Below are 26,705 nucleotides of genomic sequence, written 5' to 3'. Positions count from 1 at the left end.
GAAACAATCCACTACCCTGGAATTAAAAGTTTTATTTCAATAAAAAAAAATAATTTTTGATGTTCCTGTTGAAATAATTCATTTTAAAATCAAACAGTAACAACAGCTTCAAACTGACATGTAAACAAAAAAAATAAATCATAACATTATGACTTGCCAAAGACAATAAATAAAGATTCTATTGTAATTAATATACAAAAACAAATCAACAGAGGCCAACACCACACCTTCAGTATGACTATTAAATTGTTTCTAATAATAGAACAAAATAAATTCAATGCTAAGCGGATTACTATTGTAATAACTTAATCTCTTCTATTTGCTCAGTCCACATAACCCTTCAATGCGTTTTTGACGTACTGAGTATGTTCATAATTTTATATCCCCCTTACTGGTTTTCAATGTACTCAGTATTTTTTGCAACATCCCATCATCATATGCTACCCTCTACCAACATTCAGGTAAACTATTAGAAACTGTACTGTTTTTAGCTGCATAGAGAATGAAACTAAGAATATTTTGCACTATTCATTTTTCTGCATGCCAGTTATTACACCCATATGTTCAGTATTTTGGCTTATCTTATTCTCTGAAGCCAAGCCCGAAGGGCGGCTTCCAGTGAAGTCTGGGAAAGAGAAATGCAGTGATGCGGTGATCGACCGTGAGTGAGAGGTTGCCGGAGGGAAGCCTGCTGTGCAGCAGGTGAACTCTGGGTCTGATGATTTGGGGTGGATGATCAAGATGTGGGCAGAATGGTCCAAACTCTCGTCAAAAAAGGAAGCGACAGTTGTACTGTAGTAGCTTCAACAGTCGGTAAACTCCTATTTGAGTGAATGTACATTGTTGGTTTTGGATCGCACTTAAATGTGAGGGACTCCAGGGTACCAACCTTGTCTTGGACTTGGTCATGTCATGGCTATCCAGCAAGGTTAACCAGGTAGTGGAGAGGGTTAGGGGCTTCAAGCTGGTACAGGTAATGCTCTTGGCTAGCACCACATATCTATTATGGATAGAGGAGAAGGTGAAAAAGCCTGTCTTCGCCGCAGTAGCTGCCGCGCCTGTGCCTAAGTGGAATGGTCCACCGCTGCCAGCCCAGGCACCGGCGGCCAAAATTAAGCAGACCACTGTCAAGGTGGTCCTAATTAAACCTGGTCTGGGGGCTTTATTGGTAGTGATGGAGTTAATCCTTAAGTAAGGTTCTGGACCAGAGAGAAAGAATCCATGTCTCCCAGGTCAAAAACCAAGGGACCATGACATCATTTTGGAAGTTGTACGTGAGCGGCAGGTAAAGCAGCTGCTGGAGGTTAACATTCTAGTGAAGAACGGCTGAAGGCTCAGTTACTGGCTGAGCGGAGGCTGCAAATATTGGTGTATGATATGCCAAAGCTGACAAGGATAGAAAAGCCCAAAATCCTCAAAGACCATGCTCGATCTAAATCCATTTATTGGATATGGCCATCGAAGATTACCTTCTGGAAATCAAGGTGGTTTGGCAGCTGGGGAGGAAGGAAGCCCCAGAGTCACAGGGTATTAGAGACCTTGCCAAAAATCTGGCAGGTCTTGGTGGCTGGTGGATTTTTGTTGTTTGGGTAGACCTCATGAAGGGTCGTTGACCATACAAAAGTTGCCCAATGCTTCATGTCAGGACTTACCTCTCTCTGCTGCAGAGCACAGTCAAGAGATGTGTAGTCACTGTACTCTTCCTTGCCTTGCCAAATCTGCACCTGCCAAGTGTACTGCCTGTACCTTGGTAAAAGGCAGCAATGTTGGACACTGTGTCGTTGGCGATCGGGGGGGGGGGGTGGGGGGGTGGCAGTGCAGAGGTATGAAATTGCTCAGGTGAGAGCTGTAAAAAATAGAGCTTATGGAAACACCTAAATTGGGGAATCATTTGAGGGCAGACTCCATCATGTTGAACACTTGCACCTGGGGTAGTTGAATCTGCATCATTCATGGGCAGCCACCAGTGAAGCCATGAGGCTCCTTGCAGAGTACAACCTCAAGGTCCTGTTGGTCCAGGAGCAGTATACAATCGGGGACAGGATAGTTGGCTTCCACAGGGTGGATGTTATTCAATCTCATGGGGTACAGCCAATCTCAGCGATCAACTATCTACTCAGATTTGATGGGTAGATGCCCAAATGGTCAGATGAGCAATTCACCATCATGTGTGTCACAAAGAGAATGCTCGATGGCGTACTAGTGTCGGGATACTGCCAGCTTGGATGGAGTATCAATGACTTGCTGGCATAGTTGGGTAGGATTCTGGACGGTCACCCAGGCACCAAAATGCTGGTTGCTCTGGATGCTAATGCCACGTCTTCCGCCTAGGGATCACCATTTACTGACCCCCAGAGGCATTGGTCTCGAAGAATTCATGGAAGCCAGGAATCTCTACTTGATTACTGATGTAGCAACTTTCTCTTGCAAACTGCAGCTGCAGCACAAGTGTACAGCTATCTTACACGGGTTGGAATGGCGCATAGAGCACAGAGAGGAGGTGGAATTGGTAGCTGAATGATTCAGCCGGGCCATAAACACTGGCTGCAATAGGGTCCTATGGCAGCCTCAGCCAATGGACAGACCCTTGTGCAGTGGCCAGTCCACTCATCTGAGAGAATCTGGAGTCGTCATGACCACTGCTTCCATGGATCCGTCTGTTAAGACACAGGTGGAGAGGCCCAGGAAAAAGTGGTGGTCCTCCGATCTGAGCATATTGCATGCAAGAGTTAGGTCCGCTAGGTGAAGGTACCAGCATTGCCCCCTAACAAGGATTATCGTTGATATGCGCATCTGTGGATCTACCGGTGCGCTCATAACAAGTATGTTCATGCCATCAAGGAAGCCAGACTAAAATGTTCGCAAGACTCCATGCGCTAGTTGCAGCGCAACCCCTGGCAGCTTATGAAATCATGTTACCAACCAAAGTCATTGCATATGCTGTCCAGTGTTTGATGGAGGTTTGATGGTCGGGACCACACTATAACATCTGTGGTGATATACCAGGTGTTCTGGTTACCCTGTTACCAGATGCTCTGGAAAGTGAAGCAGAAGTCGGCATTACGGCGAGGGCTATACCCTTCCCTGAACTGGTTTCTAAATCAAGATCCCATATGCCTTAATGAAAGGGGTCAGCACCAAGGATTGCATCTTAAATGCCTTGCCAATGTGGAAAGTGCCGACTGTAAATATGTTTTGGCAATTTTTATTGACATAGAGGCAGCATTTCCTTCCTTATGTTGGAATTGTCCTCTACCAGTTGGAATGCCGCAACGTTCTTGTAGCCCTGCAGGCCATAGCACGTGACTATTTGTCTAACCATACAACTCTGTTATGGATGTGCACCTAGCTGTGGAGAAGTCCATCATCAGGGGAAGCCTGGTGATGGCCTGTTCTGATTTGAGCCAGTACCAAAGCGGAACGGTGATCACAATGCACCGGATCTAAATTTAGTTCAGTTGCCCATCTTCCACCTGCAGAGCTTCGTGATGGAAGCATGGCAACTGGAATGGAACACCACGTCTAAGGGAAATGGCCTTGTACAAATTTAAACATTTATAAATTATATATTTATAATTAAATTTATACATTTATTTATGGTATGCCTTGAGTTCGTTTTTAAGGGTAATAGGTGCCCAGGTACTCACTAACCATGCTAATTTGAACCAATATCTGTTCAGGTTCTGCCTGGTGACTGATGAGCTGTGTGTCTGCAAGAAGGTTGTCAAATGAACACCTAATGCTTGACTGCCATGTTCTTGGGGGGGGGGGGGCAGAGACCAGGCCACCCTGGAATTTCCCCTGGTCAAGGGGAAAATTGGCCACTCACAAACAGCGAGTCAATGTGGCAAGAGCTGCATTCTCAGACCATATGGTAGTTCCTTGAAGCAGTTGCTTTGTTCAACTGACATGAGTAGTTTACCTAAGGAATAAGACTTCTACCACGCTGCTGTGGGGAAGCTAACCTAGAGATATATGGCTGACCACCAGCCAATTAAGGCTCCTAGCGCTTTAATATGGTGGACAGATTCTTGCTGGCATATAGCGGCCTAGGCAAGGCAGCGAATTGCTGTCTTGATGATATAAATTATTATTTATTGAGTGACATATATATTTCAGTAGTTGATGGGATGCGCCTACCCATTTTAGTAATATATGACAAGTGAACAGTGGGACATGGAAGCAAGTGGTGTAAGGCACCATACTTAGTCTGCTCACACTGTTAGGTTAGCTCGAGGAGCTAGTTAGGTCATTGGTCGCTAAATTGTTTCGAGGCTCAGTAGCCATTTATGGCACAGATATTCAGTCTTATGCTTTAAGGTTACTGAATGGGGTGATGGCAGGAGAAATGCCAAGTAAACCACATTACCTTCTTCTCAGCTGTGTTTATCAACATGGTATCCACCGGTATTGATGTAAACGTGTATATTTCTTTGTTGGTTTATTTAATTTTATTAGTATGTTTCATGTTATAAATTGTTATATGAGGGAAGTCACTGCAGGCCATTCTAATGATGTTTCCATATTCAGATAGCGTGACAAGTGAATTGTCACATTGATTTCTACTTACCATAATATTGAAATGAAACAGCACACATCAAAATTAAATAAAACAACAATAAAGCCCTCAATGTATCACATTACAATACAAATATGGGAGGAGTAGACCTATGTGACCAAATGCTCCAGAGATGGAGCATTTGGTCACATCTCTGGAGCCAATAGGAAGAAACTGCAAGACCAAATGGAATGTAAAATTTTTTAAAAGGTTAATAAACATAGCTGTGATAAATTCATATATAATTTAGAAGAAAACACATCCAAAAGTTGACCATTTGTCATTTAGATTAACTCTGGCATGTGAGCTAATTCACAAGTTTAAAACTCAGTGCAGCAAACCAGTACACGGTTGCCCATCAACTGAGTCCCAGCATGCAAGACTGGCTGAAATTCATTTTATTGAAAATATTCCACCATCTGGCAAAAATGGAAAGCCCCAAAGGTGTGCTGTGTGCTCCAAACAAGATAAAAGGAGAGAAACAGTATACTGGTGCTCAGATTGTGAGACTGGCCTATGCCTACATGAATGTTTTAAAATTTACAACACTAAAATCAACTTTTAGTGGTAAGTATACTTGTTTAGTGTATGACAAGTATACAAATTGCATGACAAATAAACCATTTTGTAGTATTATGAAAACATTAGTAATAATATTAGTACATTGCATTAACAAAATATTAGTTATAAATTTTAATAAATGTACTAACAATAATACATACAAAAAAATGAAACATTGTTGGAAAAATTCATGTAAATAGGGATATGAATTATGTAGAATATGCTACACATTGAAGGGTTAATCACCACCACAATTAATTCTCTCTATAAAGAGTCAACAGAAATAAATCACAGGGTTAAGCTGAGAAATGATTATAAAGGTCAATACATTTTCTGTTATAAACTAGTACTTCAATCAATAATTACCATATACATATTTTTTTTGGGGAGGTGCAAAAAACATCTTTACATTACCATTGCCCGGAAAACAAAAATATAAAAAAAATATATAAAATCTAATAAAACTACACCAAAAATTAAAAATAAAGACATACACTAGAAATTTAAAAACAAAATTATTAAAACAAACTAAAACATTAAACCCAAAACTTTCAACTACTACTATCACAACTAACATAATAAAAATTTAATTACAACCACTATCAGATAAAAACTTATTTACTGTCACAGATAACAAAATGGATATATATATCCAATTATACTTGGACTCAAACACCTTCAAAATAGTTCCCTTGGGAAGCAACGCTTCACATGGTTTTCACACTTCATAGTAGTGTTGGAACTCAGAAACCAGAATATTCTTCAGATGGTTGGTTACATTTTTTTTATGCTTTCTACTGTTCCCAAATGGTACCTCCCCTTGAGGTGTTTTTTTTTTAAAGTCAGTAACAATAAAAAATCACAGGGACTCAAGTAAGGTGAATAAGGTGGTTGAGGAACTACAGGAATGATTTTCTTTGCCAAAAACTCATTAATTGAGAATGCAGTATGACAAGGTGCATTTTCAAAATGCAGCATCCAGTTCTTCGATAGCTGGTCGCACGCGAGCAACTCTTTTCCACAGTCTTTCAACAGTCTTTTCCACAGAATTTCTCAGTAAACATATTGATTTAGGTCTGTCCTGCAGGCAAAAACTCCTTATGGACAATGCCATTACTATCAAAAACACAAATTAGCATGGTTTTGATTTGATCATTTTTGCTTTTTTGGGACATGGTGAGTTTGAAGTGTGACACTCCTTGCTCTGGCGTTTTGTTTCTGGGTCGTACTCAAATACCCAAGATTCATCACCAGTAATAAAATTTTCTACAAAATCAGGATAGTTTCAATTCACACTAGATTGTGGCACACTTACATCCTGTTGTTTTTTAGTTCAACAGTGAGATTTCATGTAACCAATTTTGCACAAAATTTTTCATGTCCAATTCGTTTGTCGAAATTTGATGGACTGTGGTATGATTCAAATTCAATTGTTCTGCAATCATTCTGACAGTTAATTGCTGGTCGTACCATATCAAGTCTCCAATTCACTCAACATTGTCGTCACTTTCTGATGTTAACAGTCTTCCAGAGCATGGATCATCCGCAATTGTTCCCGGCCATTTGAAAATGCTTTAAACCACCTAAACACTAAGAATCATGACAGAGCATAATCTCCATACACCATTTCCCTATTTTAGTTTAGTCCCTATATAGTTTAACACAAAACTTGATTGCACAATGTTGCTCATAATTAATATCACTCATTTTTGTAACACAACAAAAACTCATTATACATAAAGCTTGTTTAGGTCTCACATGGCAAGAATAGACTAAAAATTCTAATATCTAATATAAATCAGCTGTTCATATAACCATATGTTTACGTTTACTAGAAACTTTACAGTGTTGACACTTTGGCTGCCAAAAAAAAACTAATCTCATTACTGTATTTAAAAAACTCGTACATATATAAAACTAAAATAAATTTAACTAACTCCAAGAGGAGTGTAAAGGGTGCTTCTCGGATAACAGAAAAAATAAAAAATTTTGAATGAAATTCATTACAGTAAATAAGAAAATAAAACAACACTACTAAAAAGTATCTAAAATATCAACACTACAAGCAAATAAAAACACCCGACCCAAAACTTCTTTGTCATTGCCAGGATTCAACAAATTTTCCTGGGCAATTTAAATTTACGACACCAGGCCACAAAACGCATGCAATCCACAAGATGTGGTGCACAGTCAAGTGGCAGCTTGCACCGTATGGTGCGTTTACTGCTGACATCAGATACCCATAAGTAGCTCTCATATGTCCTATCCACAATCAGCAGAGAACCTGACCCAATAAGGAAAGACATCCTCTGCCATCCCCTCCATTCTGAGCCTTTACGGGCTTTATTGGAGGTCATTTTTGAAACCTCATCTTTTGACATATTCCACTCCATCTTGGCCAATATGCCACCAATGCGAATGCCAGGAGTGAGATTCCTCCTCTAGTTTATACAGAGATCCAATGCCAACCCAATAAGATCAAGCTGACAGATGGTCTCAGTACACATTAACTCATACTTCGAGAACACATAAAGAACATGGTAGGTGTCATCCAACTGTCCACACTGAGGACACATCCAAAAATCTACCAGCCCAAATTTCTGTAGTTTTTCCCTAAAAGCACCATGGCCAGAAAGAAATTGCATCACATATTTATTAGGATGTACCCAAGAGGTGTCCCGCAAACCAACAACTTTGGAGAGAGCTCATGTGTATAACACCCAACATCTGTCTCATCCAATCTGGCCTGCCATAAGGCATTGCCATGTTATTCAATTTCTCGAACTTCATTCAAAGTCAACTCACCGGACTTCTTAGCAACATTAGGCAATGGTCCTTGTCCATTAACTTATACTTTAATAACTTTTATACTTTAGCCTATCTGCCCAAACAGGCATCGTGTACAGTGTAATAGCCTCATATAGTGTAAATGCCTGTTTATAACGGATGCTCATGGTCTTAAAGTTAAGACCCCTATCAGAATTGACCTCACGTCAAATTCAAGAAGGTATTGCAAACCCTATCTGCGATGTATTGAAGGTGCTTCTTAAATTACAGTTTCTCATCAAAAAACACCCTGAGGTACTTTTGAACCTAAACACACTTTATTCACTGGCCTGCCATCAAAACAGACACACCGACTCACTACCAAATGGCCTTTGAGGAGCATCATCGTGATCTTTCCTAGACTAAAAATCATCTTGTGTTGATGATACCACATCTCAGGCATCCTGCAAGCCCGAGTGGCTCAGTCTTCAACCTCCCTCTGCAAGCTTCCTTCGACCAGCAGGAGCCCATCGTCAGCATAAGCCACGATGCAACACCTGCTGGGCAACCTCAGCCGCAGGAGAATCAAACTCCACCACCCACAATAATGGACCCAACACGCTGCCCTGGGGACATCCCTTAAACAGTGTCTTGCCAACCTCATGGCTGCTCTCGCAGAGCAGCACATCCCAATGACTGAAGTAACTTTGCATAACTTCAGTACATTCTCTTTTTTGGAGTTGGTAAATAGCAGAAGGCCATCATAGATTATTGAACACTCCAGAAAAATCCCAGGACATATTCCATCTCATTGGTTGTTACCACACTCATCACACAGAGTATGGTGTCCTCCGTACCCTTTCCGGGAGGAAATCTATACTGATTCTCCATTAACAATCTTCGCAAGGTTAACCTCTCATTTATACGCAGATACAGAACCTTTTCAAAGAACTTGTCAATAACCAGAAATAATGACAAAGGCCTATATGACAAACTAACAGCAGGATCATTGTCACTAAAAACAGCAATTTCACAATTTAAACAACAATCTCACAATCCCCTTTTCCAACACACAGGGAAGTATCCTCAAAACAAAAATTTATTAAATAAACATGTGATAACTCTCACACTCACCCCGACAAAGTGAACAAGAAGCTCCACCATTATTCCATCAAAGGATGGGGCCTTACCTGTACCTAAACTACAGATAGCTTGACGCACCTCAGCCTCAGTGATCCAAGGACACTGTACCCCCAAGGAACTGAGCAACCTCTCACCGCACCCACACATGGTATGCAGTTTATCCAGCTTCATTACAATCAGGCAGAAAGTATCCAAAATTACACCAAACCTGGTTGAGAGACCAGACAGAAGAACGTCCTTTCAACGTTTGTGTCCCAAGATCCTATATACTACATCCCAGGGATCCCTGTTCCCCTGCTCACAAACAAAGGAACGCGCCAAGAGTCCCTTTTTGCAGTCCAGACTTTATGAAAGTAGTGACATCTTAGGGTCCTGTATTCAGCAACATGGACGGCCGTTGTTCCAGATCACTCTCACATTGAGAGAAGCTCTACGCAAACGACAAACTACCCTTTTCATGCCGGACAGCTTCCTGTTTCACCATGATGCAATAAAAATTTTCTAAGGCTTGGAGAGCACTTCAGAGTCGCAACAAATAAGGATATGATGATACATAGGGTTAATGATATTCAAAGCCTTATTTATAGTGTATAGTTCAGCAGTAAGACTCTAGTAATACCAGATAGACCAAACATATGGGTTCGTTCAGTCACTAACAATAAATGTGCATACAATGATATGGTTCTGTTTGATCCATCTGTGTATATTACTGCATCTGGGTTTGCCTTAGCGAGAATATGGTGAAACATTTGCTGAAAGAAAATTGATGGTGTTGAATCTTTATTGTATATTGTGAGGTCAAACATAAAATTTATAAGGTTGATTCTCCACAAAGAATATGAACACGGATAAATTGGAAAAATAGAAGGTGCGTCAACATTCATAAGGTGTAGTAAACGTCAGGTATGAATACCTAAAGGTGCAGTATAATGTGGACAGTCCTCATATCTTCAAAAATAAGGATTTCCAAGGACTGTGTCAAAAGCCGGATGATTTGGCTGTCCCTTAAGGTGGGTAAAATAAGATGCTAAAACCTCGTTCCATCTATCCCAAAGTGATGGCTCAACACAGTCAACAAGGATGCTTACGACAGGGCTTGATCTAAAGGCACCTGTAGCAAGCCAAAGGAAAGTACGATGTACAGCATCCAGCATTTTAAGCACGGTATTACACGCTGAAGAGTAGGCGACAATCATAAACCAAACAGGAATGAACTAAGGAATAGTAAAAATGTAGCATACATGACATATCTAAAAGTTTTTAGAACATCTCATTTTTCCATCAATTCCTTGATGGTTGATCTATATTAAGATGGCTATCAAAAAATAAACCTAAAAATCTGACATCAGGAGAGATAGCTCTCCACTGAGAAAGACTTGTGGAATAAAGGGGTCCTGCAGGCAAGAAAAGACTACACGTTTCGTTTTCTATGAAAATGTGATACCAGTATCCTTGGACCAAGCTTCAAGGCAAGATACCGTGTTCTGTAGTACTCTCCACTGTGGCTGTTGAACAAGACACAATGTATACAGCAAAATCTTCAACAAATAACGAACATGAAACAGGTGTCTGCACATAATTAGTAATACTGTTGATGGCTGTAGAAAATAAGGTGGCACTCAATACACTTCCTTGAAGTGCTCCTATCTCCAAGTTGATGCTACCTGAGAGAGAATCTCCAACACAAACATGGAAAATTCGGCCATTTAAGAAACCCCTAATAAGAACAAGCATATTGCTCTTGACTCCCCATTCTTTGAGTGTAGTTAGAAAACACACATCACCAGGACATGTCAAACGCCTTTCTGATATCAAAAAAGATAGCAATGAAGCGCTGGGGTAGTAGAAAAAGTGTTTTGAATAGGTATTTCCAACAACACTAAACGGTCTGTGGAGGATTTTCCTTGTTGGAAACCACAATGTTCTGGAAATAAACGGCCATGTCTCTCCAAATACCACACAAGTCTGCAGTTCACAATCTTCTCCTTTATTTTGCATAAGATGTTTGTCAAGAAGATAAGGTGGTAGCTTGAAGGGCTTACTTTGTTGTTACCAGGTTTAAGTACTGGTATGACAAAGGCTTCTGATCAAACAGGTGGAAACTTCCTTATAAATATTAATAGGTGTTGTAACGCCGAATGACGAAGGTGTGAGGGCATACCAAGACAAATGTTTTCAGGTCCAGGGGACATGTCACATGAGTTTTGAAGTGCGTGTGACCACTTTCTGAATGCAAATGGAATATTTAATTCACCAACCAAATCACCAATTTTCAACAATAATACTTCCATCATTATCTTGTACCTCTGAAATTCATTACTATGTGATAAAGTGAAAGACACAGAATGGAAAGAATTTGCTAAGGTAGTTGCCACCGCAAAAGATGATGAAAGGAGTTCTCCTTCATGAACAAGCCTGAAAATAGATTGTTTTGGTGATCCACAAATTGCATGGATCTTTTTCCACACAGTAGACCGTAGGAGTAGTGCATGAAATGGTGTCCATGTATTTCCTGCATGACTTCCTCCTAGCGTCTAGAATATTCGACAATATATCGCTCTAGCCTTACAGTACAAATCTAATGTTCTTCTGTAGGCCTGCAGTTAAATTTACACAGTACCTGCTGCCATTTGCTAATAGCATTTCAGCAATCACCACCCCACCATGGAACAGAAGGATGTCTAGGGTTTCCCAATGTTATATCTATTAGCATTCTCAAGTATCATAGACACAAAAAAGGAGAGTTGATCAAGGATGCCCGCACCACCGTCATACTGTGATGGAAAGGCTTTATGGTAACCGTTCCAATCCACCTTTTCAACAATCCCTCTCTGTGGCCTTTTCCTCACCTCACAGTCAACATCAAAAGCAATAATAATTGGCCAGTGATCACTGCTGTGAAAGTCACCACAAACAGACAATTAAGACAAGGGAGTAAACTCGGTGAACATATGGAGAGGTTGATGTTAGACAATGTACCAGATGATAATAACATGAATGTATGTGAACAATCATTCAGTAGACAAAGGTCAAAGTCTTGTCCCACTCTGTTTATCATATTTCCTTGAGAGAAGCAGAAAAAGATGATCCCCAGGAAAAATTGGGCATTAGTCTCCTACTATTAATGACAGCGATGGGATTTGCACGAGATTTGACATTTCTACAGCATTGAACTCAAGAGTTCAGTAAGAGATATAAATTGCATATATGCACTTTGAAGCGGATGGAGACCTTCACAGCAACAGCAGGAATAAGGATAGCTAGTGGTATCCTTGTAGCAAACACCTCATTCCACAAGAAAATATCGACTCCACCATTCTCTCTACTGTCTATTAGACACTCATATCTCTCACAGATATAGCCTCAGAGTTTTATTGCATCTTGTTGTAGACTTGGAAGAACACGATTAGTGGTTCATGTGCGTGTGGCAATACTTTAACAGCCTCAACGTGGGAATGAAAATCTCTAACGTTCTACTAAATAATGTTAATAAGCAAAGGTTATATTATATTTTCAGGAAAATATATAAAAAAAATTAGTTGTATGTGATCCAGATTTTCTTTTTTGTATTTTTTAAGGTAAGTAACTCCAATGCCCTGGGGTCGGGCAGTTCCTCAACCATATATCCTCCAGTATACGAAATGATGGAGGAGGAGATTTTGAATAATGGGAAGTCGTAAATGACAACCCAGAGGAGGTGGTTGAGGGTCTCCCTTAACAGGGAGCTTAGTAGATGGCTTACCACCAGCTGTGATTATTACCGCCCGCACAGGTAAAACTTAGGGAACAGGGACTTTCATTGGGACCCAACGGCTAGATTCACTAACTGCAACTAACGACGTTTTGTTCATTTTCATCAGCTCTGAAATAGTGGCTGTAAGTGAAGCAACTTGATCAGGTAACATCCACACAAGTTTTTTAACTCACTGCAGGATCTGCATTGCTGGTTATCATCATTTAATAGAGCTTTGCTAGATGTTGCAGCAGCGAAAGAGATATCGGTTTTAACAAAGTTACGAGATTTGATTAATCTTCTATATTCTCTTTGTGCAGCTGGAAAATATAGTTTCTGCTCTATACAGATTCCAAGAATTGCCGTCTCTTCTTTAAAAGTTGGACAATCTTAGGAGCAATCTGTATCTGATCCACTACAGTTCGCACATTTCTCGTTTTCTTGGCAGTTAGCTAAATTGTGGCCTTTCTGAGCACATTGAGCACAGATCTCTATTTTTGAGCAAGACATTGTAGTGTGACCATACCCTTGGCATTTGAAACATCGCCGTGTTGAGCATAAATGGTCATACTAAAACCGATAGATAACCTATTTTATTTTCTCTGGTGGTACTGGAAGGTTAAATGTCAAAATAAGGAAAGGAGTAGGTTCTTCCACTCCGCTCTGCCATTTCATTATAAGCTTTACTTCTACATCTTGGGGAAGAAGCTATTAGCTATTTCAGTAATATCATGTCCAAAAGGTCTCGGCAAAAAATTATTCCCTGGCTTATATTTAGAGTTTTTTTGCATTCTGCACTCATATTTATACCACCCATATCAGTCAGATGTAACAGAGATTGACTCTACTCATCACTATATGTTTCGATCAGAATCGATCTGTCTCGTAACTTCTTAATGTTCTTCAGGGAACCAATTGAACCCATTACAACTTTGTTAATTAGCAAAGGCGAGACCTTATGAAGGGAGCCTTTTCACTAGACTATTTTTGGTAGTTTTTTTCAGATGGACCACCAACTGTCATAGGGATTTTTTGTGGACTTGTAATTTTGGTCCCACAAGTACCGGCGATGTAAAGAACTAAATCCAGCAGAGCACACACGTACTGGAGCTACAGCTAAATACAGCTGGGTTCACCCAAGTATCCAGAGGACATCATTCAATACTCAATACGTAGAGCCATTCACCCTTCGGCATGATTGTTTTCACCTTGGATTACAGTTGCATTTCGTAACATGTTGCAACACCACTGAGTGTAAATGTAAGAAGAAACCGTGTAGAATGTTGTGTAGTTGTGCAAGGGTATATGTTGTAATTTGTGTAGTGCTCTTGGTGTATAGAGTATAAATTAAATATATTACTTGCATTATCTTAATTAACATTACTAGGTAAAGTTAATAGAAACAAACAGAACTGGAAATATGAATTCCAGTATTGTATGTAGTACATCTTTTCAAATTAAGTTATTTTGCTCTCTCTAATATTAAAATATGAAAACATTATCATCTTTCTTTTTCTTTTACTTTGGTGAGGCCAACAAAGTAATGTACCAAAAAATATTAAATCACTAAATTTCGGTCATTATAAAGAATAGAAATAAATTCCTTGCTAATACATAAACTGTAAGACTTTTGATTATTCAAATTTAGGATGTTATTTTAATGAACATTGAAAGGCTGCCTTTATTTATTATCAATTTTATAAAATATTCTATACAAATAAAGAAAAATCATGCTGTCACACTGCTGACATAGACGTGACATAAAAGTCATAATAGCATCTTAATCTTTTATCCAAATATTCTTGGTTCAAATGCTAGTTAAGACTGGCATTTTACAAACTCTACATAATGTTATGTTTCATAATTTAGTTCACAAGGTATAATCTTATTTGGTGAACTGATCATCCAACAAATAAATAAATTAGATAACTCAGTTAAATTAAATGGCTACTGCATTTAAGTAACTTTCTCTGTTGCCTTATTTAAGTTGATCTGAATAAAAATGATAAATTATGATTATATTCCATTATACTTTATCACTACCATCTTCTATTCTATATTGTTTTCCACACTGTTCATGCTTATTTTAAACTAACTTTTCCCTGCTATGATAAGATATTTAATAAAACTGTAGTAAATTTTCACTCAATGCTTATTCATACTCCATGTAAAAACATTATCTTCTTTGGATCATTTTGTTTCTGTTTGTATGTTATTTTGAATTTTTTATAATCACTTTGTTTCTGTTCCATTCATTACTTTGAAATGGCAGAGTTGAATAATTTCATTACTATATATGAGCGATGTAAGAATGAGAAAAATGTAATTGAACAATTCCAAATGGTACAATGTTATTCATCTTGCTAAAGCACATCAAAATGGATGTAACATAAAATGTTATGGAGATGAAGAAAGTGATAGCTGTTACTCTGAGATCAGTATTTTTCAAAATATGTGATCACAATCACCACATTTGCCATTTGATAAATTATTTCTATAAAATATATATTCTGTTGGTCTGTTAACATCTATCACATATAGCGACCATAAATTAGGGATAAATGACAACACAACCATCATCTAGTACTTATCTTACAGTAGTTGCACATTCAGACTTTTGAACATTAAAGATGTAACTGCGCTCCAGGAATAATAATGTAAGTTGAAGAGTTGCTCTTCTGTTTGTCATAAATTTGATGTGGGATGTATGCCACATCAACAATGGATATTTGGTGGGATTTATCATGAGTCAAAAGTACATTTCCTAGTTAAAATCAGTAATATTTATAGCTAAAAATTAATGCATAAAATTACTGAAATTGCATCTGGTATCAAAATTATTCAAGATATGTTCATGTAATGAAATCAAAAATGATAATATGAATTACATTATACTCACACAACAATTAACCATTCAGAAAATTTCTTTGATCTTATTGAGGGCGCAAATACTAAAAACATTAAGGGCATGATCAGTTAGAAAAAGGTTTTTTTTTTTTTTAGAAAATAACATTCGATTTATCCAATCATGTTACATTACTACTTATGAGAATTCATTGGTGGAACAAGCTACAAAACACCAATTTGTTTTCTACAATTCTAACTGATACTGTAGCTTTTTTACTGTCTCAATTAAGCACTTTAAAAATTATTAAATTGCATAAGCATTTCATAATCATATGCAATAATATACATTATATACACTAACATTGTATAGCAGTATTTTGAAATCTGTGTATAACAGAATGTAACAAAAATTACTTACAGTTATTAAATTAAATAAGCTTATATGTAAAATTAATCAAAACTTAAATTACCTGCCAAAGAATGCAACTTTCATATGGTCTCGTTTTAGAACATCTTTAATTCCAATAACTTTAGCAACATAGCCAGTTACAATTTCTGATTCTGATTTTTCTATTAAATTTTCATCACTTTTTGTAGCTAAAAAAATAACGAACAGCAACTTGTCAATAGTAAAACAGTATTATTTTATAAAATAATTATTTTTTATTAAATGACTTATAATACTGACTGCAATTATGTAAATTATTCCAGATTCCTGAATTTCAGAGTTATTATAAAGCAGATTGCTCATATTCATACCTTAAATGATAGGTTGTGGATAATATAACCCTTCAACACTGAATAAGTATAAATACACATTAAAATTTACCATGTGTAACCAGAAATCTTTTATACAAATTATACAAACTATATCCCTATCAACTAATAGAACTAGCATTGATGCCACAAAAATGGAAAATGATTGCTCCTGAAAAATTTCCTTGAAATTAAACTGAAGTTTTGGCAAGGCACACAACGGCAACCAACTGAAAGATAAGTGAAAATTCGACTAATTTTACCTTATCAAAACTTGTTAAATCTTATAATAGCTATATATGGTGGCTAGCTTTAATAATTCAAGGAATCAGCCCCTTCTGTTTGAAATAGTAATCTTTTACTGTTTAAAAATTTTACATATAAGTACAAATCAAAAATATTATGACAAATTTAATGAAATAAAGGTCTATAAATGAAAAAAATAGGGGTATTATAATAGTATAAATACTACAATCCTATAAATGACTATAATTGCACAGTACATGGATAACATGATGTACAAAATAAAAACCAATTATTTTACAAAAATTCAGTTTATATAAACATCAGCATTCACTACTCTGTTTAAATTGTTAAATTGCCTTGTTCTAATTACTTACTACTTACAATAGATTATTAAGAAAGAAAATTACACATTTATCATTATTCATAATATAAAGAGATATATTTATTAAAATGAAAAATATACATAAAAATTACAATATAAATGAAATTATTAAGCAGTGGAACTGAGGTAATCATCAAATAGTGAAAAAAAACACTTCTGGAAAAATCTTACTCCATTTTCAAGAGTTTGAAATTCTTCAAGCTTAAATAACTTGTGTGAAGTTTATGTATTAAGTTACCACAGAATGAAAAGGATTAGTTCATACTGAAGTTTTATATGGCAAAAAATGAACTTTACCTCTACTACTATGGGAAGTAAGGATGACATCTTAAATATATTTCAGATTATCTAAGTAGTTTTAATAAAAATTATAAACTCCTACATATAAAGAAATGAATGCGGCATTATCAGAAGCTCTTTAAAAACAGATGCACATGAATGAAAACAGTTCCTTCAAATTATTCTGTGTGCTTTCTTCTGAAAAATGAAAACTATGCAAACGAATTAATTTTACCTACAAAACATTAGAGAATGGAAACCAGGTTTACAAATATTAATATAACACATACTTTCAAAATCCTTAACTGAAAAACAATTTCTCAAAGATTAATTATACATTTACCATATAAGAAGAATCAATACCAACAAAAAAGATATCTTACATTACAGCCTTTATTTGTTCACCATGAAAAAAAACATCAAATATTATTTTATTGAATTTTTTTATTATTTTGGTTATATTTAATGTTACAGTTATTAAAGAATCAGTTGTATATAAATAAATTAACATATTATTTGTACAGTAGGTTATTATTGCTGCCATATAAAAAGCATTTTGGTATCAAATTAAAGTGCAGATTATTATTAGCAGATTAAAGTGCTTCAGCAGAGGGAATTGATTCAGTTAAGTCATTAATAAAGTTATGACTACAATAGGGTGTAAAATAAGTTATAGGACACCATATTTATTAATTTCTTTAATGAAATACAACTTTTTTTTTTAAAGTTAGGTCATAATACTGAATAAACATAATTTGCTCCCTGTTTACAAAGTAGGTTGAAACCAATACTACGTTTTTTCGACTCTATATTTATATCTAAATGAGACAATAAGAACATGGACATAAGCTTTTGATATTTTCTGAAAGGGCAGGAACCAGACAGATTGATCTGCTATCAAAATTTTCAGCACATCTTTAAATTTTTAAATGAGAACAAAGGGAAACTTTAAACAAATGAATCACTAGAGAGATATTGGTAAGATAACTTACTAACATTCATGAACATTAATGCTAGCAGAGACTGTTAATGAAGTTTTTCAAAACATCAATAATTTTAATATATAACACCTTGAAAATAGAACTAACAGAGACAAATTATTTAGTTTTGCAGGTCAAACTTATTATTTATGGTTTTAGTTTTGCAGTTCTCTATATTATTCACAGTTGATTTGATAGTGTCAATAAGAAACAAATTAAAATCACTGTAGTGATAAAGTCAGAAACTGTTTCACTAAAACTTAATTTATTTAAAATCATTTTCAAAAGAGCCTTTTGAATCTCTCATTATGTTGTTTATAATTTGATAAGTGACCGTACGTTTATTTTTGATATGATCAAATTTTTATCCTATATTTACATTAATTATAATCTGGATATATAATATTTAGATAAGGTAATCAATATTCCATAACTTGATGTAAATCAGATTTTTATTAAAGGATTCTTTGTATCCCTGTTAAAATGAAATAAAAATTCTTTCCAAGCTTTTTATTATAAATTTTTTATACAGATTGTTTCTTCTTTTTTTGCTTCCTTTTTTTAATGGGACATTATTTCAATCATTATACAATAAAATAAGTTATTATACAAACATCATTGAAAAGCAGATTATTCAGAAAACTTGCTCTTTTTAAGATTTTCAGTACTACAGTATTTCTTTTACACTTGTAAGAATCATTAGCAACCTTACCATCACTTCCTAATAACAGGTTCACTTCAAGGGATATGACTGGTGATTTTTCTGTTGAAATACCATATAATTTATACACTCTTATTCATAAAATATTCTCATGAGGGATTGAGAGGGTGGGAAAATTATCTGTTAACTTCTCATTAATCATTTTTCTAGTAATTACACAGCTAATTTTCTCTTTAACTCTGTAATTAAAATGAAAAAACCAACCATAACCTGTACAGAAGGATCTTTTGAAGTTACTACCTATGCAGAATAATGTATCATTAAAATTTTTACTATGTCCCTATGTTTTTTGCTAATTTCACAATTTTCAAATATTTGATGAGGCAGTATATAAAAAAATTCCCACAACAACATTTATTTTAAATAATTTATTTATACCATTTATTAAGACTAGTTTTATTTTTATTTTTTTAATATGATAGCCCACAAGTATAATAAAAAAATTCTGTATTATACGGTTGAATCAAATTTAAACAGTAATTTTGCTACTCTATACAGTAAGCAGTTCTGAGCTGGATGGCTGAGTAGTGGGTGGGGGGGGGGGGGGTTTAATGTGTGGTGTGTAATGTGTAGGAGGAACCAGCTTGTTTAGCTCCTCTGTACTGTTTTGTTGTCAGTACAGCTATGAGTGAGGAAGAGGTTCTGTCATCTGTTGCACAAGGTATAAATTAAAGTTTTTAATTAATGAAGGCTTTAAATCCACAGAAACTTTAACTCGTTTTAAAGGTACAGTTTGGAGACACTATACTGTCCCAGAACCGAGTGTATACATGGGCCAGACAATTTAAGGGCAGGTGGAAAAATGCAGAAAACCAAAGTCATAATCAACGCCCAAGGTCAAGTCGTACAAGTGACAACATCCATGGCATTTGAAAGCTTATTGAAGGTGATCATCGGTTCACTGTTGAAGAAACAATGTCAAAGCTACGGGAGTGTTCAAACCATTATCATTGATCATCTTGGCTTTAGAAAAATTAATGTCAATGGGTTCCAAGGTTGTTGACCGAAAATCAAAAACAGGCCAGGTTGGAGATCTCTGAGAGATTTCTGAATCGATTTCGGCAAGACGATTTTTTAAGGAACATCATCACATGAGACATGGGTCCATCATTACACTCCAGAGTCAAAAATGGCAATTAAGGAGTGGTGAAGGAAGGATGAGGATTATCCAGTGAAGGCCAAAACTCGTCAGTCAGCCAGAAAAGTTCTTGCAATAATTTTTTTTTGACTCAAGGGAAGTTTAAATCATTGATTTTCTCCACAATCAACGAATGGTGAATGCAGCTTACTACAGCCAGCTGCTACAGTCAACAAAAGCTGCCTACCAAAACAAAAGACGGGGTATGCCCATCGGAGATGTCATCCTTCTTCATGACAACACCAAACCACACATTGCGATTTTGACGAGAGATAAACTAGAAAAAATGCACTGGAAAACTCAACCACCCTCCCTACAGTCCAGATATGTCCCCTGTGGCTACTTTTTATTTACGTCCTTGAAAGAATCACTTGGAGGGGAACGATTTGAAAACACTGAAGATCAAGGAGTATGTGCGCAGTTGGTTCATGACTCAAACACAAACTTTTATGAACAAGGCAAATTCAAGCTTCAAAATCGTTAGCAAAAGTATGTAGATTGAGCAGGAGACTATATAGAAAAATGATGATGGTATGAATTGTGTATATTATTAATCAATAAGTTTAAAAAAAATTACCTTTTATATTTGATTCACCCTCATACTTATTTAATTAGATACAGGGAATGAATAAATTACTTTCAAGAATTTAGTTTCACATAATGTGATACATTTGATTTCATTTAACATAAAACATTTAACTGTTTATCTATAAATTAAACAAGTGCTTCTATCTTGATAGCAACTATAGAATGTTATCACCTCTATCAGAATCCTTACTAGAAATACTAAGAAATTTTACCAAATTTGATTGGTCTGATATCACTGACATTTTCCTTTGATAAAAAAGGGATTTTCTATTTCTACATAATGTTGGATTACATCAAACCAAAGGAGTTTTACAAAACAATATCACAAATTGGGAAGGTCACAATGAAGGGTTTGATGTTCATTATATAAAAGAAATCATTTAAATTATAATGGAACAGATTCTGTTTACTTCCCAGTGACTTAATATTACTTATCTCAAACCCTTATAGCCAGAATATCATCTAAACAGGTTTTATCTTTTTGGCTTTTTAAGTAAGAAATCTCTCTTTTAAAAGATAATTTTGAAATATGAGGTCTGTTCAGAAAATAACCAAACATTTTTAATTATGTGCCAATGGAGATATTTAGTGATGTGCGGTTACAGCATTGTGTTCTGCAAAACACAATCTGTAACCACATGTTCTTGGATTATTGATATCTTGTTTAGTTTTCGTGTTATTGTTATTTGAGGGCAACATGTTTAAGTGTTAGTAGTGATTTTTGTAATGTGTGATTTTCAGGAGCAACGATGTAATGTAAAATTTTGCGTGAAACTGGGAAAAACTTTCACAGAAACATTTCAACTTTTGAAACAAGCTTACAGGAATAATGCTCTGGGTCATACACAATGTTACAAATGGTTTTCACAATTTAAAAGTGGTTGTCAGTCAATTGAAGATGACCCTTGACCTTAACTGATAACACCCACGTTCAGAAAATCAACAGTCTGGTACGTGGAAATCACCAATTGACTATCAGACAGACAACTTGCAGAAGAGGTCAGCATCTCAATTGGATTATGCCATGACAATTTGACTGAAAAATTGAACATGCATCAAGTTGCAGCAAAGCTTGTTCCTCGTTTGATGACTGAACAGCAAAAAGAACAAAGTGGACATTTGTTGGCAACTTCTTGAACAAGCTAAAGACGATGAAACATTCATGCAAAGGATCATAATAGGAGATGGATGATGGGTTTACGGCGACAACACTCAGACAAAAGTTCAATCATCACAATGGATTGGCAAAGGAACTCCATGCCCCAAGAAAGCACATCAATGTTAAAGTGATGCTCTTCATTTTTTTACGATTATAATCGAATTGTGCATTTTGAGTTCTTACCTCAAGGTGAAACAGTTATAAATAATATAAATAACCATTATAAATAATATAACGGTCTTTTACAATGATTATGTGAAAAAAATCCACAAAGAGAGAGCAGAGTTGTGGCAAGACAACTCATGGTTCCTTCACCATGACAATGTGCCCGCATGCTCAACTTTGTCAGTTTTGTGCCAAAATTCATATGACTGATCTCCCTTAGCCTCCCTACTCACTGACCTGCCTCCTTGCAATTTTTTCTGATTTCTTTAATTAAATTGGTGATAAAAGGACACCATTTTGAGACTACTGATGACATTAAAGCAAATACATCACAGTCCTTAAAGGTCTTTCAAATGAAGCTAAACAGGACTGCTTCACGAAATGGAAACACTGCAGGGAAAAGTGTGTGAATAGGGGAGGGGAGTAAAATATAGCCAGAATACAATCTAAATAGGTTTTATCTTTTTGGCTTTTTAAGTAAGAAATCTCTCTTTTAAAAGATAATTTTGAAATATGAGATCGTTCAGAAAATAACCAAACCTTTTGTACTTTGAAGGGTGTTTTGTTGTACTTTGAAGGGGGCAAGGACCAATAATCTGTAAAATTAATAATAAAGATTAAAATAATAAAGTTCAGTTATATTCTGAATTGACCTCATAAGCTATTTCAGAGAGAGGGCTGCCAAACATTGTATCTAAACAAATTGATTTCAAACTTCTTTTCACATAAAACAAAAAAGCCATATTGATCTTTTGCAGCATTTTCACATAATTTCAAATGCATTTTGAATTCAACTATAAGTAATATTCAATTTTTAATGAAGCAATGTGTACAGCTTTTATTTAAAAACACCATTTTTAATTTATCCTTTTAAAATCTCCTTTCATTTCTGGAGCACTAGAACTCCTCAAACAAAAACCCACTTCTGTAACTTCAAGTCATCCAACAGTAAATAATATGTTACTAACTGTGGCCAAAAGTAAATGTTTCTTGGCAGAATTCATGGTATTATTAAACAACCAATATCAGATTCTTATTTCCTTTCCAACAACAAAGCTGCTTGTGCAACATCATGGCAGTTCAAAATTTCTAACATTCCCTAGAGTATAAATCTGAAAAAAGTTGCTAGAATGAAAATCGCTATCATCTACACAGAAACAGAAGTTTATTAAGACAAGAACAAAAGCAAATTTTTGCAGGAAGTTTTCTTTTATTCACTAAGTATTGATTGTTCCGTATGAATCCAATCAATAATGCCAGTCTATGAAAAACAAAATGATGTTAATATCCTCGGAAGGAAATGTCCTGAAAAATTGAAAACAAACTGAGTTCTTTTACATGAAACTGCACAAAGACATCAATCCATGGTGATCCAAAAGTACCTTGCAGGATATAATGTAACAATTCTGAAGTATCCACTAAACTCTACTGGCTTGGCACTGGCCACTTTTTGTTCAGTATTTTCATACTTAATCTTCTTCTAGTAACGTCTTAATCTTCTTCTTAATACTTCTTCAAGTAAAGAAATACAAACAAACAGAAGATATGAAACAGCTGAAGAAGGTGTCTAAGAATGGGACTTCTAGATATATTGCCAAAAGCTTTATGATTTGACAAAACTGTCAGAAGGAATCTCATTAAAGAAAATACAATAAAACTTTATACTCAACTAAATCTTTGTTAACACATTATCATGTAATGTATATCACTTTATATCACAAAATTTACACTGGAAGTACTATAAAAACTAACAGCTATAACTAAAAACAAAAAAAAACAAGCTATTATTGCATCTACACTTTTGTTAATTCAAACAAAAATATTGTCATTCTGTTACTTCAAAGTTTATTTCTTTAGCCAAACAGGTATCTTACTGGACCACCAACAAATGTAATTTTTTTTTAAGTATAAAATAAATAATACAAGGTTATTTATTGTTAGTATAAATGGTGAGGAAATTTATTAGTCACATTGATCAACTACCTTTTGGATAAGTGTAACTGGTACAATTGCACCGAACTTCATAAAATTACAAATCCTGAAAAGTCCCTTTAAATATTGATAAATTTTAAATGGTTTTCTGAAACTTATCTTTCATATCTACCAAAAACCAGTTAATATAACTTATTCTTTGGCATGCCAAAAATCCATTCCATTAATTACTGAAGTTTATTAATATTATAACGATTTCAATTATCATTCAATTATTTGTACATTGATCAGTCAATAAAATAATAAATAAAATGTTTTAATCTTTAACACTGTATTTTGCTTGAAAAATAGAAAAGCTGCCTAATCTCACATGAGCCTTGCCAACTTCTTAAAAATAACTACTCAATTTTTATAAGCTATGGAAAGTTATAAGTTAGGGTAACAGAACAACTAGGAAGAAGTTTGAAACCCTAGTGAATAGACAAAAAAATATTTTTTTAATGTGAGGCACAAGTAAGGAAACACGCAATATACATCAATATATAATTTGAAAATTATTAACGTGATTTTAGAATACATAAATCAATAATTTAAGTAATAGTAAAGGATTAAAAAACTTATATACTATGGTTAATGAAAACATATCAGTCTGAGTTGTTATCATTTTGTAACCAAGAAGTAAAATAAAGCATCATAAAATATATCAAATTTAACCATCCGTTTTAGATTGTTTTATCATAATTTTTTTTTAATTCATTATTTTATTGAAACAGCAAGAAATGTGTCATTAACATTGAAAAAAAATGCAGGGAAATATAGTTTTCATACATTTATACATTTTTCATTTTTTTTATATGTGATTTCCAAGCTCTGTAATTAACAAAACAAGCTTGGAAAATATGTAATAACAAACGTAAAAACTTCAATTTTTACAACCATCAAAGTTTCAAGTTTTTTGGTTGTTATTCTGATTATACCAGGCCTCTTAAAAAATATGACTTCTTTGTCCGCCAGTTATTATATTGAAAAGATTCTTTAACAGTAGTAGATATTTTATCCTGGTGATTATCCTTATTTAGATCAGAATATGAGACCTAAAATATCATTGAATAACTGTCTTAACAACGATACTTAGCATATCAATATAAATAATGTAATATTGTATATTATACTATTATCTTGTAATTATCTATCACAAAAATTATTTATAAATATCTATTTCTTAAAATTATCAAAAGAATTCATGTAATATCCATATCCTAAAAAAAATTTTGAAAAAACTTAATAAAGGTATAGGAATTTTACACACTAAAATATTCTTTTTATCATAAAAAAAAAATACATTTTTTGAGTTATCATTCAAGTTAACTGGTCTGATGCTATTTTCCATTTTTCCATTAGGATTACATCCTGAAGTCTCTTTTTTAAGTATCATCAAAGTTTATTTCTGTTTCACTGTTTTTACCTTACGCATTCCTCCATCACCAAATTAACTAGATCTGCAACTCTTAATACATGACCTATTAACCTAGCTCATCTCTTGCAAAACCTGACCACAAATTTCTCTCTTTCAACAACACCATAGGTCTCAAAAGCATTTTCCTTTCAGTTTTTTTTTCAATTTTCCATGTTTCACTACCGTAAAAGACTGCACACTCCATTAATTCTTATCTATATTTGATACTAGAATATTTCTTTTTTTCATGAAAGCTCTTATGGCTCGTGTCAGTCTGTAGGTGTATTTACTCCTCATTAGAATTCTTCTATCAAGGATAGTAGGAAAATTCTGACTTTGGATTAATTTTCAGCAATAAAAAGCATATTCAATAAGTATTCATGAAAAGAAACAAAAAATTAATTTAACAGTGATATTTTATTTTTAAATCGCAAACATAAACAAAAAAGTAACTAAAAACATAACAGTGAATGAATAAACGATTAATTCATTAATAAATAATCAGTAAACCATGATATTTATTATTATGAAATTGGCAGAAATAATATAAAAAAATTAAAATGATATAAATAAATATATGACACGGTAATACACTGCTATTAACAGTTATTTTAAAAAACTAATAATAAAATAAATTTAGCAATAACTTACAATTAATATACTGCACAGCATCCCGAACGTAGCCATCAATTTCAGTGAAGATATCATTGATTTTCCTTTTCGCCTTGACAAAGACCTGGAGAGGAGATGAATTGTTTCGAGGATCAGGACTGCTTAAAGGACGTATACCCAACCCATCCCCAGACACCATTGATATCGTGCGGTTAACGTATGCAGCCATTACGCACAAAAGTACAGTGCACAACTACTCATGCAGGGTGCAGGGAGAACTTAACTGAAAACAAAATAAAATAAACTAAAATAATAAAAAGCGATACACTAACATCAAAAAGCAAGACAAAAAATAACAGCTTATAATTTACAACACTGATTAAATCTACATACAGGTAACCAAAGTAAGTTCAACTGAGAAGAAAACAGTGTTTTCTTCTCAGAAATATACTGATTGTTCTATTATTACATAATATGAAGAACAGCAACAACCTGATACACAATACAATGACATAAACACACCCAGTTTGATGTGCCACAATAATGAGAAAAAGTTATATAATAAAAAAAATTTCATTATTTCTTACTAAGTAATTCAGGATGGATAAGCGGGTATATAAAATCTCATTTTAAAATCAAGGGAACTAATGAATGACATGAGACAGCAGCAAGTTAAATTACAA

The 26,705-nt window shown here is 34.9% G+C and overlaps 1 protein-coding gene across 6 annotated transcripts in view; it reads right to left on the bottom strand.

Annotated features, from left to right (window-relative positions):
- Marf (Mitochondrial assembly regulatory factor) overlaps positions 1–26,705 on the bottom strand; it is a 126,750-nt gene that overhangs the window by 67,371 nt on the left and 32,674 nt on the right. For all 6 annotated transcript variants that reach the window (XM_075382140.1, XM_075382178.1, XM_075382169.1 and 3 more), the window contains 2 exons: positions 26,062–26,305; positions 16,079–16,205 (listed from right to left, as the gene is read on the bottom strand). In XM_075382140.1, the coding sequence (XP_075238255.1) occupies positions 16,079–16,205; positions 26,062–26,251 (317 nt within the window). In that variant the 5' untranslated portion in view covers positions 26,252–26,305. The remainder of the gene's footprint in view (positions 1–16,078; positions 16,206–26,061; positions 26,306–26,705) is intronic.

The sequence above is a fragment of the Lycorma delicatula genome, chromosome 1 (assembly GCF_047948215.1).
Source record: "Lycorma delicatula isolate Av1 chromosome 1, ASM4794821v1, whole genome shotgun sequence".
NCBI classification, from domain to species: Eukaryota; Metazoa; Arthropoda; class Insecta; order Hemiptera; family Fulgoridae; genus Lycorma; species Lycorma delicatula.
The sequence above is the reverse complement of the archived record's forward strand: the minus strand, read 5'-3'. Positions and strand labels throughout refer to the sequence as shown.